Source organism: Mugil cephalus, chromosome 19 (assembly GCF_022458985.1).
Source record: "Mugil cephalus isolate CIBA_MC_2020 chromosome 19, CIBA_Mcephalus_1.1, whole genome shotgun sequence".
NCBI classification, from domain to species: domain Eukaryota; kingdom Metazoa; phylum Chordata; class Actinopteri; order Mugiliformes; family Mugilidae; genus Mugil; species Mugil cephalus.
In genome coordinates, this window is record NC_061788.1 from 19,117,494 (window position 1) to 19,135,184 (window position 17,691).

Sequence of the window (17,691 nt, forward strand, 5' to 3'; positions counted from 1 at the left end):
CGAGAGCAAACTGACATCAAAGAAGCTACCAGCTATGGAGGTGGACTGTGATGTCTGATGCTGGCCTGCGTCCGGACCAGGAAGTTGCACTTGAACACACCGCTGTGATGTTGTCTGCCTGTGGGAGGTTATGAAGAACTACAAACCTTTGTACAGAGGCTGCCTCTCCTAAATCATGCTGATCACGATCAGGATTTTATGTCAGGTCTATAGTTATAATTAATTAGTAGTTATATATCATCTGGCTGAATATGTTGTTGAGAAAATATTTATGCATTTGAATTTTGATATTAGAAAAAGATATAGAAGATATCTATTTTGCTCACTTCACGTTTTTTTTTTTTCTTCTAATACCCTGGCCAATCAGAGGTCTCTGTCAGACTGTACCACCTGAAAAGCCATCGACAAGAGCCAACCAAAAACTAGGATCATATCACATGGCACAGATACAGCCTCCGATCTCTGATCTGTCAGTAGCAGCCATCAGTTGAAATTTGGAACTCTGAGGTCTGGGAAGATTTTGGCACATAACTCGCTGGAGGGACGGTATGTCTCAACTGACCGGGGAACATCTAGGGATCCCCCAGGAAGAGCTGGAATGTGTTGCCTGGGAAGAGGGATGTCTGGAGTTCCCCCGTGTAGATTGTTGCCACGGCCTGGGCTCGGATAAGCAGGTAACGGACAGATGGATGAAAATGACTGAATGGTGACGTCGTACATAGAAACACGGTGGACAGGGTGGTCTCTTACAAATACAGCTGTTTTTATGGCTAACATGCATACACTGATCAGGCACATTAGGAACATTATGACCACTGACGGGAGAAGTAGATAACTCTGACCATCTTGTGACATATTATGTTCTGATGGGAAACGTTTGGACATGGCATTCATGTGGATGTTACTTAGACATGTAGCAACCACCTAGACCAGACCAGACACCCACACCCCATAGCAATGACCCATGAAAATGGTTTAGGAACAACTCAAAAAAGCAAATTCACTAGATCCCAAACTGATCAAGTACCTGTAGGATGATCCACAGAGGCCCCTCCCCTCAACCCATAGGACCCAAAGCCCTCTCGCTAACAACATTCTGTTACCAGACACCACAGGACACCCTCAGAAGACCCATGTTCATTCTCTGATGAGTCACAACTGTTTTGGAGGCACAAATGGGACCTACACAATGCCAGGAAGGTGGTCATAATGTTATGCCTGACTGGTGTATGTTTTTCAATGAATCATATGTCATCACACCCCTGATTTGTTTCTTTTGCTCTTCAATGTCACATAAAGGCTGGAAACAAAGCACATTTTAAAAGCGTGGAGTAAAAACTTACAACACATCTTGCTTTTAGAATCCATGTTATTTCTGCATCGCCACTTAAAAGTAAACAAGTAACCCCCCCCCCCTCTACTAGCAGTACATTTAGAGGGTGTCGGTGCACGGCTAGTTGGTTCAGAGCTTAAGGAGGTGGGTACAGGCTGGCAGTTTATATTTGGCCTGGGCAGAACTCCAACAATGACACAAAAATACATAGCTCCACTTCTGTGACTCGATACCTTAATACTTTTAATCTGAAGAATCTGGTTCTCCCAGCGAAAATATTTAAAAATACAACTTGACCCAAGTCTGAACACAGCTTTATATTTTGGGTGGTTCTATCTGAGTGGGCATCATGCAGTCAACCTCCAAAATGCCCCGTGATTCACATATATCAACTCTGATAACATTTGTGCCTTAGTTTGTGTTGTGTTCTCTGTACATCGTATAATACACATCTATAATTTACAACTCTTCATACAGAAATGTAAAATTTGGTCACAGTCACACTAAAGCCTGAACCTGGGGATTCCAGAGGGTAAAGCTACAGGGCAGATGAAGTGTCGTCTTGTTGCATAGCCCTACTTTTAGTCAACAGTCAATGGCAACAACACAACGCTTTATTGTACCTGTGAACAGGTACCTCGCCTACAAAAACCCTCACACAATACTGCTCTCAGAGGACAGAGATGGGAAGAAAGGAAACCCATCAAATTTGGGCAAATATGGCGGAGGTGAGATAAGTTTATTAGTACCGCATGCTTGAGGAGGCAGGTGTTTCTGAATTTGAGAGGTTTTTTTCTGAAAAAAATGGCACTTTTTCCCCATTCAGAGAGCGTTTTCTACCAACCGACTGGCAGTATATTTGAAAGAGAAAGGCAAATGCTTACCACGCACCCTTAAGCAAAAGTACAAACACTATTTTTGACAACCCTGGCATGCACTAACATTGCTTACTTTGGATCTCTAATTCCGACATACCTACCACACGATTTAGTACCAAAAAAAAGTATGTATATATATATGTATATATTATTTTTTTTGCATTCTGTCGTTTAGATCAGATTCAAACTCAGTTTGTTTCGTTTTACTCGGTTCACATCCTGTACTGTAAGCTGAGGTCTATCTGACACCGAGCCAGGCTGCATCGTAATACATGGTGGAAAACGAGGCACTTAGTATTTAGCCACTTAATTTAAAAAAAAAAAAAAAAGAAAGGGGTTGTTCTAGTTCCTGTGTGCACTCTAAAAATTTACATCTGGTACAATTAACAAAACGTGTGATAGTGTAAACCCTCTCTAGTCCTGTTTGAGCACATCATCGTGTGTTTGTTTTCTGACTATAATATCTTCATCAGGTGTTATGGCAGAATTTTGCCACCTACGTAAAAAGGTTTTCCTAAGCTGCTCTGACAGAACGTAAGTACTGCTGTGGCCTTTCACCTGCCCGGAAACATGAACAAAAGGAGACATAACGGTAATAAAAAAGTGTGTTCCCAGCTTCAACATGTTTTCACTCAAAGAATGAGGAGGTTTTGGCTTTTGTCTTCGTCTCCACTGAATTTACTGGCCAAGGCGAAATACTTAAGGGTCTTCACATGTGCTATAATTTCAGTGCAAGTAAAGGGGGGTAGAAAAAGTTTGAAATTTCTTAAAGAGGTTGTTATATTAAAAAGAGAGTAACACTACAAAGCTGGAATGATTTGTGACCCCCTTTAACAGCACTTCCCGCCCCCCCTCAACGTCCTCCCTCCTGCGTGAGTCGACCGGCTGGCCTCCGGCTGTGCCAGCTCACTGCACCTGACACGAGACGCGCTGAACGGCGCCCGTGAGCTTCCCCTTTCTAGCTAACGCCAAACCGCTTCTGAAGTGTCCTCCCGCGTTAGCACCAGTCTTCGTCCTCCCTCTCCCTGAGACTTCCCGCCCCTCTGTTCCCAGGCCCGGACGCAGAGTTGAGGCCGAGGGTGAAGTGGTACCCGTTGGGCACGCCCCCGCCCCCGCCTCCGCCCCCGCCCCCGGCCCGGCCCTGTGAGCCGGCTGCTGTGGCGGGGGCACCGGCGGAGGCGTGTGAGGCCGATTCTGCGGCGGAGGCGGCAGTTCTGGCTGAGCGTCCCCCTCCGTGGCTGCTTACAGCGTCCTGGAAGTCCTCGCTCTCTTCGAGGAGGGTCCGCTGAGAGGAGTCTTGCTGCTGCTGCTGCTGCTGCTGATGCTGCCGGTTTAAATTGGGGTCTGAACCGATGCGGGTAACCGGTATTTGGGACTCATTTTGGCCCCCGAGTAAACGATCGTGCTCTGAAAGGCCACGGCTGAAGCGAGTCTGGTGCCCTGTCGTGGCAGCGCCGGCGCCGGACGGGAGAGGGGAGGAGTTGGCGGTTTTGTAGGCCACGGCGGGACGGGGGGTGAGGGGCGTCTGCGGGAGCTGCCTGCGGCCGCGGCCTGGCGTGCTTGAACCGGAGGGGAGCGTCACGGGGCCAGCTTTGACCACGCTGCTACCATGCTGAGGAAACACATAAAATATATGTGACACAGTGGAAACTAAAAACACGGCTCACTCTGCATTCAATGGAGCTGCTTACTTAGATGCACATCATCAGATGGATTGAGAGCTTGTGACATTACACGTCTTCACAGACATTTAACATAATCAATTTACTATATCGGGCAAAAATCATCATTTAAAATCCAACATACTGGAGTACAGGGGAAAAACAAAACCCACTGGTTTACCACTTCACTGCTTTAATAATTAAGCCACAGTGAGTGCCACGTGACTCACCTGTTTGAGGAAACCAGAGTTGGGTCCCTCTCCTGGAGACGTGGATCGACTGGGCCCGGCTGACCTGGCGTGGCACTGCTCCCTGCTGCCGTAACGCTCACAGGAGTAGTAGCGCTGCTTCTCTCCCGCCGACGAGTGGTGCCTCCTCTCGTGGGGCCGACTGCGGTCGCGCTCCCTCGCTCGTTCTCTGGACAGGCCCTCAGCTGAGGGGTCGGTGAAAGAACCTGGAGGATGGCAGAATCCAGTTAATAATAATAATAATAATAATAATAACGATGAGAAGGAGCAGACGGAAAATGCAAGGTGAGTTTAAGCAGTCACAGCTGTCATCATTACTTTGTTTAAACCAATTTTGATGATCAGACCAACAAATGCAGCCAGGAAAAACAAAGGTGTGTAGTAAACATGGAAGTGAACAGTAATTTAAAAGTAAGACTCAACAGAGCATCTGTTAGATACACTCTCATTCATTCAAACTAGAATTTTGTGAACAGGTGTTTGGTTCTGTTCATGTACTGGTTCAGGTTAATGCACTCAGGCAGATATAGGGGCTATGAGAGAGAATCAAGAATATATGTTTTTTCCAAATCTGCATTTTCAGTTTATAGTTTCCCCTAGACTGTAATACTTCTAAATGGATTCCATCAACCTTAAATGTAAAATTTGGATTAAAATTCTTATTTAAAATGTAAAACAATGTTCAGATGCAACACAAATGCAAAATCAGAGGAACATATCTTCACCTGCTCCATTTATTTTTATCTTATAGCTTTCAACTGGTGGTTTTATCCAGTTTGTTGTCATCCTCGTTATGGAGATGCTAATTGCCCAAACAAGGATAAATAGCACTGGCTGAGAAAGAAGACACTTCATTCCTTAATTTGTTTCTTCCTGTAAAAATCTTATCATATTCGTATATATATTAGAATAAATGTATCTCTCTTTTCTTTCTTGACTTTCTGTTTCTGGCAAATTCCTTCAACAATAAACATGATCCAGAGTGTGGTTTTGTGGTGACAGTGAGAAGTGACGCTCATCATTTTGTATAAAAGGTAGCTGATATTTTAGCTCCATGATAGGCATCACCATGGCCCTGTAACGTAAGAAGTGATATTCCCTGATTAAAGTCGCATCATTACTGTGCGTGTGTGCTTCTGTCTGGACACCGGGTGTGTGCCACGAGGCAAACCGGTGTAGTGGAGTTACTTTTCTTGGCGCTGGAATAATTCCAGTTTTCAGATTAAAACCCCGATGACAGGAGCACAGAAGCCCATTCATCGTAATCTGATGACCCAGATGTGTTTCTAGAATGACAAGCTTTGAGGCCTAGCGCTCACCCCGTCTCTTGCTGCTTCACTAAATTTAATAGCTGCAGAGAGGGTTGCTGATGTTCCGCTATCTCACCAAGACGTGACTATAAATCCCTGTGCTGGACCTGTCCGCTGTGGCCTTTTATCTCAGCAATAAAGCCCAGGTGCTGCCCTCCAGTGTTGACACGAAAAACACCCGGCCATCTAATCACTCCACCATATGACCACCGCGACCTTCTCCGGTGGAGAAAAAAAAAAGAATGTTTCAACATGTAATCTTGCATCAATGAGTTTGTGCAAAGTGCAAAAATGTGTTCTTTTTCTTATTTTTCTCAATAAACGTCATGTGGTCAAAGTTAATGTTGTTACTTTTGGAAATCACTTCAGTGAACCATGTGACGTCTAAGATTTAAGGGCCAGGCTAAAGAAAGGCATCAATTAATAGAACCTATAAGAAAAATAAGCATAAACAAGGAGAGTGTGGAAGAGACTGTAAAAAATATGGTAGGCAAAAAGTTAAAAAATTGAGAAAAAATAGCCAGCATTGGTGTAGACGACAGTGGTTTCTGCATTTTGGTCCAGTTCAATCAGGGTATTTCAACATTTCAGTTTTCCTTTCCATTCTTTAGACATTCCTCTCAAGGAACTTTTACTGAATGCTAACATAACAACACATAAAATGTTTTTATTCTCAACAATGCATAATTGTGGACCATCTTCTTTCCATCCATACACCGCATGTAATGAAACAGCCCAACCTTCAAAGTACCTGATACCTCACTTGAAACAGTATCTGTAGAGGCTGGTACAGAACCAACAGATAAGAAAAGGTTTCTTGAATCAGACTCCTAGTGTTTCTGTCTTGAGGACAGGGGAACGATTGGATTTTTACCAATGATGAGATGTGACTTTATTCTTAGAGGGTGAGTACTGCTGCCAAACGTTTTTTTTTAGTGTTAATGTTAAGGGGGAAAAATCATATGAATGTTAAAAATCGTGTGTAAGAACATCTGTTCCTTAAAACGACATGGTTTACTTCTGTTTTTTGAGAGCGCGTTATGAATAGATCAGCATTCTCTGCACATACAAGGGAGCTCGAGCTACATTTCTAAATGTGACTCTTGAGATCAAGGAAGAAAAGGAGCAACTGATAAAAAAAAAGAAGAAGAAGAAAAGAAATCCGCAGCAAAGCAGATTTTCCACTGAAAGCTCATAACTCTCTTTCTGCTAATCAGATGGAAAGCCTGACATGTGAAATCCCTGGTTGAAACGCAGCAGAAAACCCTTCACCTACATAACCCGATCACGGAACTATAATCCTATGAAGAATTTCTGCAGCTATGTTAAGACATCCAAGTGATCTGAAAGGAAAGCCTGGCCTGCTATCTGTCGAACCATTTAAGTGTTGCCAAGTTTCAGCGTGGATATTCTTCTTGCTGAGTAAATTTTGCTGTCTTAAGTAATGAATCTGTCCCTCAACACCTAAAAATAAAACATTCAATCCTGCTCAATGTATTGCTGTAGTATAGAGGTATTTGCAGCACTCTGTTTTTCCTGCTCTTTCTATCCATCCATACGTCCATCCCTGTGTGCTATGATGTCCTCTTATCTTCAGTAATCTATCTCTCATAGTAGTATAGGTTTGCCTCACCAACAGTGCTGGATTGCTGCACTGATGCAGCTCTATCCAGGGACTTCTGCTTCTTGTCTTTGTCTTTGTCCTTGCGCCGATGGCAGCGGTGGTGGTGGTGATGGTGGTGGCCTCTGTCCTGACCTTGGACTTGTCCAGGCCCCATAGAGGACTGGGCCTGACCAGGACGCTCCAGGTCATACTCCCTCAGCCCGACCTCCTCATGGTGGTACTGTGGCGTCAGCGAGGACGCCGATCGTCTAATGGGACTGAGATCGACAATTGGCTGAAAGGGGGAGAGAAGCAAGAGGATGTGTGAAAAAAAGGCAAAGAAGAGGGCTCACAACAGTGATTTTAGCCAGATCACTTGGACTGGATAACCAAAATACCCACACACACGAATGACACAATCAATCAGTGGACGGCAACCTTTTGCCTAATGGGCAACGTTCAAGACGTTCTTCTCCAAATACAGACGATAGAAAAGTCTGAGAAGAATGACCACAAATCTGTGACATCACCTGAATGCTTACTGCTGCAGAACTTACATGAAGTGTAAGCTAGCAGATGTCTCTGTGGCTGAACAGATTAGAGGTGGGGTGTGACACTGGCCTTTATGGCATTTTTATTTTTCAAGTTTACCAGTAGCTTATACATACCAGCTACATTCTGTTTAAAGGAATACTCCACATATTTCCTTGCTACTTTTTACTCTTAAAAGTACTAAAAAGCATAGCTAAATACCCCTTTCACAGCTAGCATGGTTAGCAGGTTACAAGAGAAACATGCTAGCCGTGATGATTTTGCCAGTATCTCTATGCGACAAAAAACAAAATGAAAACAAAACAGACTCAGCAGCTTTTAAGCTGACAAGCAAAAAACTTACAAGCGAACACTTGGCAAAGTAATAATTTAAGAGATACAGCACAGGTCCAATGAACGTAGATCCAATATTAACTATTTAACTTTTTTACCCTCCATTTTTGGTCTCCACCACTGTGATGACAAAGAGGGTTCGGTAAACCTTAGATATAACCTTAGACCTTAGTCATTACTACAAGACAGCATCTAAAACTAGTGACAAACTAGGTTGTCTTTTAAAGAAAGTTTCACAGAGCAATGCTCAAGATTGTTTCTTCTACATGAGCAGAAATGCCCTTAGCTAAACTCTCTACTATGTTCACAAGCTTGCTGCCAGTTGATTCATCACTATCTACAAATAGTAATGCCTAGTCATGTGATCAAGAGTAAATCTAAAACCAACTCCTTATGGCCTATATATACTACACAGTCGAGTATTCCTTTAATTTCTTTATTTAAAAGCTTCTTCCTCTTCTTTTTTTACATTCACTCTTTCCATCTTTATAGATTAATATTTGCTTAATAAATGCTTTGAGGACAATGGCACTCACCCCCCTTGATTCTTACCTTACTGACCAGCACAGCTACCAGGGAACTAACTGATGTGATGGGGAACTGAAACAGCAGCTAAGTTACCACCCCACCTGCTGGTTACTGTGTATATATCTGGTAATGATTTTAGCTTATCCATAAACTGTATAACGCACCAATTGTTTCATTATCACCGGTGTCCACTCGTGTTAAAATAAATGAAATGACCTATTATAAGGCTATCTAATAACAGATAACATGTTGGTGCTTTAACAGGGGCAGAGCTGTTCCTTTTGTTCCCACCTCACAGTCTAGCCTGTAGCAACAGTCAGAGACAATATCACAACACCGTCATAAATGATCATAATACCAGGTCATTTTATACAGAAGCATATTGCATTCACTTGCATTCACAAAAAAAGGAATCCTGTTTTTTGAGCAAAAAAACAAAAACAAACAAACATCGTTTTTCTGACAAAGTTCTGTTTTTCTAAAGAAAAAAAAATAATTTTAATGTGAATGATTGATTCTAAAAATCATTCCATCTCCACTCACCTAACCACGAAATAATCAGCGCTTGTGTCTTAACAAGGTTTCATTAGTGAGTTATTGATCTTGGAAGTCTTAAGCGCCTGTGTTAAGTTGACGAACCAAAACCAACACCATCAATGTAATTAAAGACAGAACAATCAATCTGTGTCTTAAGCCTAAAGTAAAATTAAGCTAATAGAAATTACATTGTTGAGGTCACCCTTCCATAAACAGCAGGTCTACGCTGCACTAACAAAAGCTTATCTCAGAAAATAGGACTTTATGTCATAAAAACAGGATAAAAAAAAAAAACAGGCTTAACTTTGTTTTCTCAAGTGAATGCGATGCGCTTTTGTAATTTTATCTAGTATGCTGTCTTAAAATCTTACCTTTTTAGCAAAAAAAGGTATAACATGCTACTTAAAAAATGAATCTTTCCCTTAGGTAAGACTCTACGAGTCAGAACGAATAAAGGACAAAAACAGAGAAATTAGACTTGTTGAAATAAGATTTTAAGACTCAGCATAACAACAGATGACAGAAAAAGTTAAAGTGGCTTAAAGTGTGTAGTTGAAGAGAGTAGTTCAAAGCAGAAAAGCAGCAGTACTGTCTCTACCTTGGTTCACGATCACGCACAAACTACACACTACAGCACACTCACATACGCACAACCACGTTTTACAGAAGTGCAGTACTGTACCGCTGTGGCTAATGGCTCTAAAGCAGGACAGAGAGCTCAACATACCCTGGACGCACACAAAGATACTTTACCAGGGATGGAATGAGTTATGCAAATTTGCAAAATTGCGTCTATCAGCAATTTCATGGAACGGCCACCGTTGGGCTGTCCATGATGGTGACAGGGTGTGAACTCTGTGATGAGAGCACATGAAGGCCAACACGGACATGACAGAAGAAGAAGAAGAGGAGGAGGAGGAGGAGGAGGAGGAGGAAGGGGAGAGTATACGGGAGGAAGAGAGAAACAGAAGAAGAGAGAAAGAGGTGGCACAACAGGTGGTACATACTGCCAGGTGGGTCCCGGGGGCGTGGCGAGGGTGGCTCCGCTATCAGACAGCACACACAAGAGGAGGTGGGCAAAACATTAGCAGTGAGCATCGAAATCAGGAGAAAGGGAAGACAGAAGAGGAGAAACTCAACAAATAAGAGGCTGGTGATATTCTGAATGTTCTTGCTAACAACAAATCCCCAGAGAAAATCAGAACCCAGTCTGGCCTCTTTGGCTCAGTTCGATGCTTGTTGAGGTGTTTTGGTGTCCAGAAGAGACACCGGCGGGTGAGAAGGTTCATCAAAATGACTCCACAAAACAGGGCTTGGCACAAATGCCTCTGGTTTATGTCGTTTTCTGGCAGAAAGTCAATCTGCTGCTGGTATAATGATGACATAATATGCTAATACGTCTGTGAAATCACTGGAAAATGCATTGTGGTTAAATTAAAAGAAAAAACAAACAAACCATCAAATCCATACATTTGATGAACTGCAGATCTGTGATGCTGGAGGTGACTGTGCAGGCAATAGGAGACATTTCTGTATTTGTTTAGATGTTGTAATCATTCATGTATGCCTGATAACAACGGCTTAAGAGGAATGTGATCAGTGATTTGATCTCAAGATTGTATTTATTAATCACTGTGATCTATAGTCTACTTTAAGGAGACTCTTCCACTTGTTGCTGCTGAACAAGTTTTATCAAACAAATAACAATATCCAGTTGTTTGATTTAACAACTCCGAATTTGATAGAAATAATATATATTTGTGCTAGGAAAGCATTACCAGGAGAAACATTTGCTGAGTTTTGGTTTTCATGGAATTTCTTGACAGTAAGAATATAAAGAATAACGCTAGCCTCGGTGCTTCAGGAGAGGGAGAGTGTGGGAGATCAAAATGCAACATAAACATAAGGAAAGCACATGTTAAGTGTTGTGGGAGAGAGCAGACAAAGATACAGAGACACAGCTAAACGGGTAAGATCAGACAGGTGGAACGATCGAGAAACACAGAGATGGCGGACAGAAAAACACTCATAACGAGACGACTGTATGAGGCAGACAAGAGCAGCTACTGCAACTCACAAAAGGAAAGAAGAAATTCATAACAATTTAAGAAGTCATGTAAAACTCAGAGTAGATTATAAATAAATATTGAACGGATAACGTAAAACCAACGAATTTTAAACAATAAAATAATATATATACAGTATATATATATATCCAAGAAATTCAGAAAGTTTAATGTAGGTCAACTGCATGACCAGAAAGAAAAACACCTAAATGTCAAGATGTCTAGGAAACGTTAAACAATTTTGTCACTTTCTTCCTTTTCTCACTGATACTGACTGACAATAAGTTATTATTTATGTTTCTTATGAGTGAAGTCCTACAATATCTCAGCCTTCTGGTTGCAGTCAGTATAAACTTAAAGAATAGTTCAGCATTTTTAGAAGCATGCTTATGTGCTCTAAGGGTTAATGTAATTAACCCAGAGCTCAATCAGTAATTAACACACTGGTGTGTGATATCTGCTTTGTCATAATACAAATTTACTTCTATTCCTTTCTGGTCTTTATGTGAATCAGAATTGATGCTTTATAAGGTTAAATAACTGATGCTTAAATTTTTCTGTATAATATACATAACTTACAACTTTAATATTATTGTAAATTTCATTTTGAGCTTGTCAACTGTCAGTAACAGTGCTGCAGCTCAACAGAGAATCCACATTTCTGCCTTTTATAGGTTTGTTAAAGAAAAGGACAGGATTTTTAAGGTAAATGACATCAGTGATGTCACACTCAATTCAGAAAATAAGCATGTATAGATTTACTGCACTGTACGTTGTCATGCTTGCTGTGCACTTCTCCATCCTGAAATCCCTCCTCTGTAAAATATGTGAAAATGTCAGACTGCAGAGTTCAGGGTCAACAGGTTGAACTGATGTGGTCTGACAGAGCAGGACTCATGGCTGCTCTCACTGACCGGCTCCCGTTCACCAGCACAACAGCCTTTTTCAGTGTCTGCTGTTTGTTTTAGCAATGATTATTAAAGGTTTTCATAGTGCCTGTCTAAGTATGGAGCCCAAAGAATACTACAGTGAACAGATCCTTTCTGTGAGTGGTAAAACTAGAGGCATGGCATGGCGAGCACCCGTGAGCTTACATAGTACTCAGCATTTAATCTGGGCAGAGAAGCTGCTCTGCACTGTCCTTCCAGGTGGGGATAACCCTCTGTGTCTGAACTGTTCTCCACCGGCTTTAGTTCAACCAGTTCCTGAAACAAACAGAAGTGTGTAAGGAGACAATGTAGCTAGAGAGAGAGTGAAGATATACTAAGACAGCAGGGTATATTCTAAAATGTTATATTATAAAATTGTACCTGAGGTCTTGTGGAATATTGCACATCCTCTGATTGGCCTCTCTGCAGCTTCCTCCGGCCTTTGGGCTTCAGCGCAGCCTGAGAAACGTCTCCAGACTGGGAATGTTTAATGGCAGCCCTCTGGTTTAGCCTGTATATGAACAAATACGAGCTCTGACTGTAATATTGAAGGTTATCACTCTTGCAGGACGTGATTCACAAATAGATTTGAAATTTGTTCAGTCTAGATTTTGTTATTAGACTAGACTAATAAAATTCAGACAGATGCACAAAATATACTCTATTCAGTCCACGCCAACGGGCAGAAAAAAAAGCACAGTGTAATCTATAGACCATAGGTCTTCAACAGGGGGTCAGCAAACCCCTAGGGGTCCGTGGAGGTACTGCAGGGGGGTTGCAAATCTTTGGTTGATTAGATATTTTATATATATTTAAATACAAATTTAAATTTCTTTACATACACATTAACATGAATCCAACATATTTTAATGATTAAGACGTTATCTTTAATTCAACACTTCACTCATTCAGCGATATAGGAGCCGTCTCAACAGGGCACTGTTTCACACAGAGCGCCACACTAGACCTGTCAATCTAAGCCTCCTTTACACAATAGGACCCGCCCCTATAGCTGCTGAGCCAATCACAAGGTCACACATTAACACGCTGACTGTCAGTTTCCGAGAGCCTATTCAGTCCCCAGGTAAAATCCCAGAAGCAGCTGCAATAGTAGCAGAAAAGCAAATTGTGCAGCTAGCTCCCATCAGCCAAAATGGATTGCTTTGCTATTTGAAGAAAAAAAAAAAAAAGAATGATAGTATGATAGAATGATAATAATAATGTATATTCATAATTTGTACTAGGCTAAGTTTAATGTAGAACACATATAGTTGTTAGGGGGTCTCTACTTAATCTTTCCATCAGTTTGGGGTCCTTGGCTTGAAAAATATTGAAGACCTCTGGCATAGACATAGTAAGTTTACATGTGTCAGATGTAAATATGTTCATCTGTGACTGAAGGTTTAAACATTACTGAGTTGTGTCATGTTAACAAGTCCCAACATCTCATCTCTGCCCTGGTCAACTCTCTACTGTGACTTTACGCGAGCGGAACGTTCCCTAAAATGTAATCGCTGAATTCTTCCAGGGGGGAAACATTTTCGGCTGATCTGAGAGGAGCTAATTGATGTGATGTGTCCAGTCAGCCATGTTTCTTGGAATGATACACATCTTAATTTACCCAGAAGACACTCCAAATTAGTCCTTAAAATAGTCAAGAACTAAACAGTTCTATGAAACGGATGTATTTACTCACTAGCTTAGAGCAGAAAAAAAAAATAAAACCTTGAAGAGATGTCATCGCACCAACGTGGGACAAAATAACACAGGAATGGAAAATCAACACCAAAGCACAGTTTATGGTGGATTATGCTCCTAACAACAAAAAAAAGCTCTAATTCTAATGTTGTTATTGTGGTTGATGGCTGTAGTGTTTAGTTTCCATGCACTATACCAATGATGCTCCGTAAGTACCGGCCTCCAACTAAAGTAACCTCCTCAAATATTACAGAACCTGCGCTCAGTGGCTTGATTCACTCTCCACCTTCTGTATATAGCTAAAAACTGACTTTTTTTCAAGATACACCTGACACACATGCATCTCCTCATACCATGTACTAGCTGTGCTGCAGGACTGAAAACACTAACTGTTGTTTGCTTATATGTGAGGCGCTTACAGTCTTTGATGCTAACTAGCTCTGGCTCCTGTACAGGGTGAGTGCGCTCATGGTAATGTTCTTTTGAACAAAGCATTAGGTAATATAAAGCTGTAATGATTTCTATTTTCTATCTTTCATTTAGTGTAAGTCAGTCACTCACATGCTGTCCCTGTTATTCACTGTGTTGGTGGTGGTAGTGGGCGGGGCCTCTGGTTTTGTTTCTGGCTCAGGCTGTGGTGGAAGGTTCTGTCTGGGGCTGGACATCGGCGGCTCTACTTCCTGTATATGAGTGAGCGGCAGCACAGGACGGAACAGCGTCCCCAGTTTACTCTGCAGGACAGGTCGACAGATATTGACAGAGAATGAAGAGAATGCTCCGGTTGAATAATAATGACATCATGGTTTCACAAAACTAAAAACATTTCAGCACTTTGGGTTTGAACTAAAAAGAAGTGGATTTGACTCAGGACATACAGTCAAACTACTAAAACACCTGATCTGCTACAAAATCTGCATTTTATAGTAAAATATCTTAGAATTATGACATTCCAATAAGACATAGATGGACTCCTTCAGCATACTGCAGTCAGTTTGCTATATAACTTCACCTGGAGTCCTCCTGCAGAATGCTGCTGCTGGAGTCTCTTGGCACGGTTCTGCTTGTAGTAGTCAAAGATCATTAGAGCCGCATAGACCTTCCCCACAGTCAGCTCATTATCTAGAAGAGCAGAGAGCAGAGTGTGAAATAGCTGCTGCACAAACATAGGCAGTAGATGGCAGCAGATGAGCAACAAACCACAGCCCCGGAGAGGGAGACAGGAAGAGTGTGTGGTGCGATTACTTAAAAAAAAAAACAGTATTTAAAAGACGAGGCTGCAAGAAAATTGCAGTTTGTATTGCGTGACTATTTTTGAACCATTAATGTATAAATTCTATCTTATTTCATGTTATGAATGTGCCCAGACAGGTGGAAATCTGTCTCATTCAAGAAGTGAAGCAACTTATTTCCAGTGTCCTATGGAATAAACAGGCATGTAAAGGATGAGAAAGGAAGGAAAGAGGAATCAAAAGACGCAGAAGAAGTAGTGACATGCAAACAACTGGCCAGAAGAGCTTACATTTATGTGGCGTCACCAGCAGGTCGACCGTCTTCTGCGACAGGTTGGGCCAGACTCTGTTTATCTCCCTCTTCAGGTCGGCATCACACAAACGCTGTGCCAGGACCCCTGAGGAAGGGCCCACAAACGTGTCACATCAAATCTACACCACAGCGATCACCAGCATTCCCATTAACATCAAAGCCGCCGGCGCGGCCGCCGCCAGCGGTTTCTGGATTTCTGTAGTTTTAGTCTCTCACCAGATGCTAGTTTGATCTCCAGGGCTGTGCGAATCAGGGCCATCAGTGTCGAGGTGAAATGCACCGTGTTGTCATCCCCGATGGGCATGTTCATCCTCACCAATCGCTGAGAGGAACGCAAGCAAAAGAGGAGGGGCCATGAACCAGGAACCAACAAACCGGGAGCTCAGATGCAGAGAAGGCACACGGCTAATCAATCAGAAATAATACTTTTGCACTATTTCAAATGGTGAATTAGATTTGCAGCCATATGCTACCATTTAGTTTACAGAAACCCTAGCCTTCTAGCAAACTAAAACAAAAAGTCACATTCAGCCTTCACACAGAACTAAATGTGATGCCTCAGTTTTGGAATATTTGCCAACTGCCAGTTATTTGTCCTCTTATCTTTGATGCAGTTTCACCAGAAACGTTTTCAAACCAAATCTCACTAAATCTGGAGGCCAAATCTGTGGCAGCGTTTATTAAGCTGGGAGAGAAAACCTCTCCTGAAACTGTCGGCTATCATCAAATCCTGTGCCGTCCTGTGTTGGCCAGGTTGAATGAGCATTGGCAGCGCAACCATCTGTTCGCTTTGGTGTATCTATACATGCGATATAAATTTATATGTGATTACAAGGGAACTTGTACATGGGAAGAAAGTGAATTTACAAAAATCTAGTACATAAATCTCTCACTACTGTCGTCTCACATTCCGCTGAACTTTTGCACCAATTTGAGTTCTTACTTTAGTCCACCACCTTTAAGTGTAGTGCACCTTATGATTGCAGTGATCCATAATCATTTGTATATAAAGTACATGCACGTTACACAATGCTAAGATAAACTTAGCATAAATCCTATGAACTGATGTTGTGACTAGCCCCTCATATTGGCACCATTAAAAATATTCAATGGCCATGACTGAGATGCCCTTTGCGACATGTCATCTTTCCACTACTACCTACCACAGTAAAGCTAAAAACCTAAAAACCTTTTCTTATCGCTTTGTTTACGGAAATCATTTCTTTGGTTTTAGAATGGAACCTGTTGAACCTAAAAATCTAGAAACTAATGAACTCACCAAGCGTTTTATTTTACTGATCAAATAAAGATTCTCCTCCAGCGACATGATGTGCTGCTTTCCTCTGTTTTATATCATTGTTAATTGAATCTGCACAAAATTAGCAAATTATAATGTCACCTTGTCCTCTGCTTTCAGTGTCTTAATTAACAATTCATTTTTGAAAGTTACTGGCAGTGACACATTAGAGTGAGCCATTTGATGATGAAATGTTAGTAGCGATGGCAGATGCTCTTCTACTAATACCTTAATCACAATTTTTACATTCGCTCAGTTCTGAATTTCTCAGGCATTCAGACATGCAAGGCTTCTGCAGTGATTCATGTACACATGCACGTTGGAATTAACGCATCACATTCACAGTGAGGTTGAAGGGGTGGCAAAAGCATGAATCTGGTGCATATGGAACTTAGTTATTTTTGGCTGAAGCAAAAAAATCCGAAACATCAGAAGCCATTGTGAAAAAGGGAAAACTGCAACTGACGGCTCCCATTCCCTTCAAGCCAACAGAAGCAAAGGAGACGATATATTCTCAAAGGGAGTATAACAATACTGATTGAGAGATGGGGAGACGAGAGGCACGGAACAGAAGACGATGAGGAGGAGGGGGAGTAAGTGTCTTGAATGGAGAGCTTTTGAACATGAGAAGTTTACTTTCCAGAAACCAAGACGAACAATGACAGCTGCAGAACGACACCTTCAGGAAGTGCATAGGCAGAGGACACATGCCTGCAGACACAAACTGAGCATGCACACACAGCCACACACAGTCACGGTGAAGATGACAGGATGCAAATTCCTAGAGAGTGTGAATAAAGATTCATCCTAAAGAGACGGTAAAGTTTAGCCCGTAGACAGAAGAGCAAACTAGAGGGCAACAGAGACAAGTCTGAATATCAGGGGAGGGCGGGTTGATCCAGAACACAGGGAATGTTAACAGGGAGCATGATCAGCAGCAAGGTAGTGGGAGGGGGCGGGGGTGATGCAAAAGTGGGAGTGGGGAAAATAAAAGAGCTGGCCTTGCACTCAAGTGCCCTGCTGCTCTCTGTGTCTTTGTTTGTGTCTTTCCCTGTCGATTTTACAAAAAACGAGAGTTATATTTGGAGATGCGACCACGTCAGACCCAGACATTTTTAACTGGGGCAAGGGCAGGGTCGCTCTAAATGTGATTCATTTAGACAGCTGTGCACGGAC

At 42.0% G+C, this 17,691-nt stretch overlaps 1 protein-coding gene across 2 annotated transcripts in view; it reads right to left on the reverse strand.

Annotated features, from left to right (window-relative positions):
- Window positions 1–1,637: 1,637 nt before the first annotated feature.
- Window positions 1,638–17,691, reverse strand: part of cacna1bb (calcium channel, voltage-dependent, N type, alpha 1B subunit, b) — a 152,282-nt gene continuing 136,228 nt past the window's right edge. For both annotated transcript variants that reach the window (XM_047569845.1, XM_047569844.1), the window contains 10 exons: window positions 15,435–15,540; window positions 15,196–15,303; window positions 14,686–14,795; window positions 14,238–14,407; window positions 12,360–12,489; window positions 12,144–12,254; window positions 9,991–10,029; window positions 7,064–7,328; window positions 4,103–4,326; window positions 1,638–3,823 (listed from right to left, as the gene is read on the reverse strand). In XM_047569845.1, coding sequence (XP_047425801.1) covers window positions 3,209–3,823; window positions 4,103–4,326; window positions 7,064–7,328; window positions 9,991–10,029; window positions 12,144–12,254; window positions 12,360–12,489; window positions 14,238–14,407; window positions 14,686–14,795; window positions 15,196–15,303; window positions 15,435–15,540 — 1,878 coding nt within the window. In that variant the 3' untranslated portion in view covers window positions 1,638–3,208. The remainder of the gene's footprint in view (window positions 3,824–4,102; window positions 4,327–7,063; window positions 7,329–9,990; window positions 10,030–12,143; window positions 12,255–12,359; window positions 12,490–14,237; window positions 14,408–14,685; window positions 14,796–15,195; window positions 15,304–15,434; window positions 15,541–17,691) is intronic.